The 6,089-nt window shown below is 46.6% G+C and overlaps 1 protein-coding gene across 1 annotated transcript; it reads right to left on the bottom strand.

Moving 5' to 3' along the window:
• Positions 1-1,798: 1,798 nt before the first annotated feature.
• On the bottom strand, positions 1,799-5,545 carry ZC2HC1C (zinc finger C2HC-type containing 1C). Its single transcript, XM_027812584.2, has 2 exons — positions 4,328-5,545; positions 1,799-3,648 (listed from the first exon to the last, which is right to left on the bottom strand). Exons 1-2 carry the CDS (start codon positions 5,543-5,545, stop codon positions 3,382-3,384), a joined length of 1,485 nt encoding a protein of 494 aa, XP_027668385.2. The 3' UTR covers positions 1,799-3,381.
• Positions 5,546-6,089: the final 544 nt, after the last annotated feature.

The following is a 6,089-nucleotide window of genomic DNA, read 5'->3' as shown; positions in this document are numbered from 1 at the left end:
TAAGGCCCACAGAAGGGAGAACCTGCCTGACATCTGCTTGGCCAACTGGTCCTGCACACTGTACTTAAAGCCTGTCATACTTTATCAGGGTTTTTAGTAAATTGTAAAATATCTTGAGAGGTAGAGCTGGGTCAAAGCCTTAAAATACACCAGAGATTTGGACGCTGAAAATGCAGCATGTCTTTAAGAGGGATTGTACTGCAGTAGCCAAAGAGGAACTGAGCTGGTGTGAATAACATAGCTTGAGCAGTGCCGGGCTAACACTGCCCATGATAGCAAAGTAGTGGAGTAAATCTCGGTCCTGAGCCTGATACTTTGGCTAAACTGTTACTAAGTTTTAAACCAGTTATCAGAGACTTCCTGGGGACTGCTGTCTGTCTTGACCTGAAACAATAGCTCAGCAAAGAGGGGTCAGCTGCCCACTGCTAGCTTTAAAACAAATATGATAAATGAAGCCTGGTGATTTAATTCCAATAACTTTCATTTAATCTACAGTTTCAATCTCTGTGTTAGCAGTTTGCCTGTCACTTTAGTCCCCAACAGATAGATTTATTTTACAGTATCAAAAGCTTTTCTGTGTCTACCCCAGTCACCATTTGCACTCTGCTGACTTTTAGAGTCCACTAAATACGGTCAATAAAACATAGCACAAGAGAAATTAGTTAATATTATAAGACAGGCAGTGGTACTGAATTTCTTAACTACCTTTTGTTAATTCAGTTGCACCTTTCATCAAGGAGGCTGGCATAAAGGTTCCACTTCACCCCTTTCCTACCTCTTGCTGTCCTCTATTTTGAAGCTCTGAAGTTAAAGTGTTGGTTGGTCTTCCTTCTCCAATTGATTTGGATATAGCAAATTATTTTCCCTTGTTTCAAGTCTGGTTTTTCTCTACTCTCTAGGTTTGTATGCTCCTACCCGCTGGCACAGCACTGCACTGACCCTTTCTGGGACCTTCGTGCTTTTCTAGGATGTGCCAAGGGATTGAGATTTCTGCCCACATATTTATAGGGTAGAAGCTCTCCAACTTCTTTCAGGAGTCACATCCACCCATGGAGGGCTGGAGTGTTTTTTCAGCTTCTGACTAGTCCAGTTTAGTCACTTTCATCTTTTTCTAGGTTCCCATGAGCTGCTGCTACCTTACTAAAGGACTTGCAAAAGGAGCTGCTGGGTTGTTTTTTTTCCTTGTTTCCTTCCTGTTGCAACTCTGTCATACAAAGTAGTCATTCTTTGAGAACACAAACCGCTCTGTGACCATTTAAAACAACTTTACACAACAGAACTAATCTGACATATTAAAAATCAGAATCTGGAAAAATAACTGACTTAAAAAATGTGCAGGAACTGGCACCAGTTACAAGCAGATGGTTCTCTAAAAGGGTCTGTAGGACACCTATTTCCTGCAAAAGACCCTCTGACAGTGTGGCAAACTAAGACCTTTAGTGTGAGGCCAGAATCCCCAGGAAGTATCTTGCGTCTTAATGAGAAAGCAAAAGAAGGATTTTTTTATATTAAATCTAATTGTTGATTTAACCCTGAACATATGAGTGAAACAGCTAACGGGTTTTCTGATGTGAAGTTCCTCAGTGTACTGTCCGGGGGTGGTGTTTGGGTTTTTTTAACTGTAACAGTTCTTAAATATTTTGGATATAAATTAAAAGATAAAAAAATCAGAAGCCAAGTTAAGAATTGAGGGGAGGAAATTCCTTCTCAGATCCTGAAAGTGATGCACTGAGGCACAGAACTGCCACTGAGGTGTTGTTCACACATTATACAAAAAGCCTGGAGACAGCAACAAACGCTCTGTATGAAAATTTTTTATTTCTAACTCCTGCTGTATGCTCTGCTCCGTGATCTTCTCCAAGTCCATCTTGAAACAATGTAGGTTCCTTGCCTGTGCTGAATTATTTGGAAGGTTTTTCCGTGATCTCACTCTTCTCCTGGTTAGAAACCTAATTTCCAGTCTGTGCTTATTCATGACCTATTTTTGATCTCATGTGCCATTCTTCTTTAATTAAATATTTCTTCTTCCACCCCTTCCCAGCTCAGAGCCCCAGCTGTTATACATGGTAGGTAACGCATTGGGATGGTTGTTCTGTTGCCTCTAGGGCCTGGCTGGTCCAGAGTACTCAGCTGTTAAATGCACGTGAATTGACATACGGACCCAAACATTAAATGCTTGCTACTGGTAGCTTTTCTAACCCCCTGAATTTCTGATCCTGGGCTTCCTGTGTTGAGGAAGCATTTAATAATACTCCTCCCAGTTCTTCTTTTCCAACCAAAACAAGGCACACTGGATTTTTAAGTGGTCACATTACAGATCTTCAACTGGTAAGACGTAGGCCCAGGATTGTCACCAGTATTCTAGAAAAGCATCTAAATAAACTCTTGGGCTGCTGCAGAACAAGCGTGGAATAAACCTACCTACAGAGCTTTCGTTATTCAGCTGAACACTGCTACAACAAATAGGACAGAGCACTAGCAAGGATGAAATGACAGCTCTGGATCCTGTCATCTAGCACAGGTATCATGGACAGAACAACACAGCAGTCTGTGTGCTGAAAAAGTTAACTGCTTACATAGTTTCCTCCCCTCCCTCCCTCTGACTTTTCCAAATGTCTTGTCTAAATGCTAAAGTTTTGAAGAATGTGGACTCCTTTCTATGACAAAAAAAAAAAAAAGCCACCTCAAAACCAAAGAGGCAGCCCCTGCATCCCAGTCTCTTGCAGGTAGCTACAATAAAAATGCTACATTAGCCAGAACCACCGTTGCTGTTAGCACGTCCAGGGTTGAATACTGCACCTACAGAGCTGCACAGCAAACAAAAGGCAGATGCTTTGTTTGGCCCAGCCCTTCTTCTCACAAACAGCATTACTCCATGCTTTTGGAGAAGGGAAAAAAAAAAAAAAAAAAAAGGAGTCTGTAGCCACTGGTGAGCTAAAGCAGCTCTCTTCACATCGGGCAATAGTTAAAAAAAACAAAACAATCAGCACCCAAGCCACCTTAACCTACAGGCAAAATACAGTTCTGAACAGCAGTCCCATTTCTGATGACTGGTTTGCTCCTCACTGCTGACCCCAGCAACAGCCTTTTTTCCCCTGCCCAGCTGAGTAGCCAGTGCCTGCCTTACGCCTACGCTGAGAGTTCATTGAGGGGAGAAGCGGCACCCAGAGGGGCACCCTGCACAGGGCGGCACAGGTCAAAGTACAGGTGTTCTAGTATCCTGCTTACACGTCCCAGGTTGTTCACTTGCTGCACTACAAGCTCAATGCTTGCAGCCAGTGTTGAGACTAGGGAAAGCAGGAAAATCACAAGTGTCTGTGGCTGGAAACCTGGCAGAAAACAGGCAGGGAATGACAACAGCAGGTACAGTGGGACACCGTCTCAACAGCACTTCCTCTGTGGTGGGGGTGGGGGCCTGTTCTTGATGGTTTTGCATTTGGGAATATGTCTCTCAGCTGCTTGGGGAGAAAATCGGCGGGTGCAGTAGGGGCAGGCAACGTAGTCTGAGTTTTCGATGGGAGGCAATGAGGGCGGGGCAGGTGCCTTTCCTCCCTGGGAGACGATTTGCTGAACCTGACGGGCCTGCTGCAGGGTCTGCATTAAATAATCATGCTTCTGTCTCCAGTTGTTCCTTCTGGGTGGCTTCCTCTGCAGAAGGGAAAGGCAGTCAGAGCAACTGGCACCACCGTCAGCCTCCATTCTCGTCTTATGCTCAGGGTCCAACCCAGGTCACCCTTCCCTGGCCACTCCCTGTCGACATAAAACCCTCGCTGAGAAACTGAGGATCAAAGGGGATCAAAAAGACCAGCACAGAGAAGGATTTGAAGGAAATACTGATGGAGACATCAATACATAGAAAGATCTTAAGACTAACCAGAAAAGCAAGCAGTAGGACCATAGAACTGGAGCAGTTTGCTACAGCTGCTTTGCAGGAACAGAGCTGCATGTTTCCACTGCCTTCATTTTAACAGCCTGTGTTACTACCTGGATTTTCAGTCAGTTCTCTGCAGCCCTTCCCATCATAAAGCTTTACTGCAGCAGACCTGGTCTGCATCCTGAGCACCCTGACTACAGCAAGGAGTGAGCTTTCTCTGGGAGCACACACCCTCAACACATTATAAAGACAAGTTAGGACCCTCGCCCTCCCATCTATTAGATTTTAAATGGATCTATTTGGCAAGAACCTTTCAGAGGCAATAGCTGGATTTTATCCCTTAGCCCCACGTACACGTGAAGGTGCTCACATCTCAGTCAGAATTAGATGTCAAGGTGGAAGGAATGTGAGCAGCAGATGTGGGTTGAGGGAGGCAAAGGGACTGCACATTACCTGAGGCCTCTCTGAGCTCTTCCACTGCTGAAACTGTTCCAGTTCTGTGCCCCTAGCTTGGACTTTGCTTGAGTCAAACACTTTCTTCTTGGAGTGTTGGATCTTGCTGCAGATACTCATATGCTTCTCAAGCCTTCTAAGGAAAAACTTACGTCCGCAGAAGCTGCACTCTCCAAGCTCCTGCTGCTCCTCATCACTGGCAGCCTGCATGCATGGCGCCTCTGCAAACGGGTGGTCACCAGAACCTTGGACTGAATGGGTGGCAGGACAAGAGCTACCTTCTGCGGCCAGCTCTGAAGAAGAGGCTGAAAGCTCCTGGGGTACGTGGTCTCGAATTCTGCTGTTGCTGGCCACCAGCTGTTCCTTCTTGAGTTTCCTCATAGCCAGTTCTTGGGAGTGGCGGGCAGTGCCAGGCTTGGGGACAGTGGCCTCTGCGGACTGCACCCCACCGAAGACCCCATCACCTGGCCTGACTGCAACTCTGAACATTCTCTCCTCAGGGTGCCTTGCAGCCTTTTCCTCATGGGTCCTCTCTGCTTCTCTGCCTCTTCTCTCCTCTGCTTTGACAAGCTCCTTCTCTCTCTGAATCCTCCTAAGCTCCTCCTTTGTTCTACTCAGCTTCTCTCTAAGGAGGGCCTCTTGCTTTCGAATTTCCTGTTCCATTTTCCATCCATCTTCCTCCAACTTTAGGATGTAGGCCTGCTTGCTCCTGTATAGGTGGGAGGCTGACTGTTTAGGTTCTTCTGTCCAAGGAGAGAACACTGTAGCTAGCGGAAACCTCCCTGCTGGAAGCTGCCCTTTTCTCATTGAGTTAAGCCTACTATTTGGAGCTTCCTCCATGTATGGGGAACTCCTGAGCTGTGCTGTGTTGACCACTGGACCACTCACATTCCAGTAGTGAAGAACTGGCTTCAAAGGATATGCACGGTCCACTCCTTCTTTCCGTCCGGCTACTGATATAGCTGGCAGAGTCTTGGCCTGGCTGGTAAGGTACTTGCCCTGCAGCCCATTAGAACAGAAGCCTCCATACCCAGAGCTGTATTGACTACTTTCCGGAGAAAGAGAATAGCTTTGGCTCTTTTGGGCATAGTGATCCTTTAAACTTTCCTCTTTATCGGATAGGAGTTTATGCTGAAAGTTGTTCTGGTATGCCAGCTGGGAACAGGGAACAAGCTTAGGAGCTGCCATCACAGAACGCACTGGCGGAAACCAAGCCATTCTGTGCGTGAGAAAGAGCCTGAGGTTAGAAGCAAAGTCATTACAGACTATCTTATCCAAAACTGGACAAATTTTCTCTGAACAGTCTACACCTGGAGGCTACATTGAGGAACTATAATGAACGTTAGCGAAGGTTTTGTAACTTTTCCAAGTTCTGTAAATCTTTACATTTGTTCCATCTAGGGAGCTCCCATAGTGCCTCTTCTAGTCCCAATCATTTATGCAGCCAGAAATAAGGTATTTCAGTTAGCTTTCTGCCTGAGCCCTGTCTTATCACGGTAACAGCAGAAATATGCTGTACTGCCACAGAAACTGTTAGAGCCCCCCCTCAGGGAGTTTCCTGTACGCGTCCCTCCAGTTTCGGCACGGCAGATCCTCCAGTGCGGCACACGACTGTGACACGCAGGTGTCCGGTAGAGCTCAGTAGGCTCGTTCTACCGCATCCCCCGGAGCGTGTGCGGTACCCACGCCGCAGGCCGGCGTCGCGGGGCGAGTGGGGTTACCCGCTAAGTTACCTGTGGGGCTGCGCCCGGACTCCGCGACA

The sequence above is a fragment of the Falco cherrug genome, chromosome 7 (assembly GCF_023634085.1).
Source record: "Falco cherrug isolate bFalChe1 chromosome 7, bFalChe1.pri, whole genome shotgun sequence".
Classification (NCBI taxonomy): domain Eukaryota; kingdom Metazoa; phylum Chordata; class Aves; order Falconiformes; family Falconidae; genus Falco; species Falco cherrug.
Note: the sequence above shows the minus strand (reverse complement) of the source record. Positions and strands in the feature narration are given on the sequence as shown.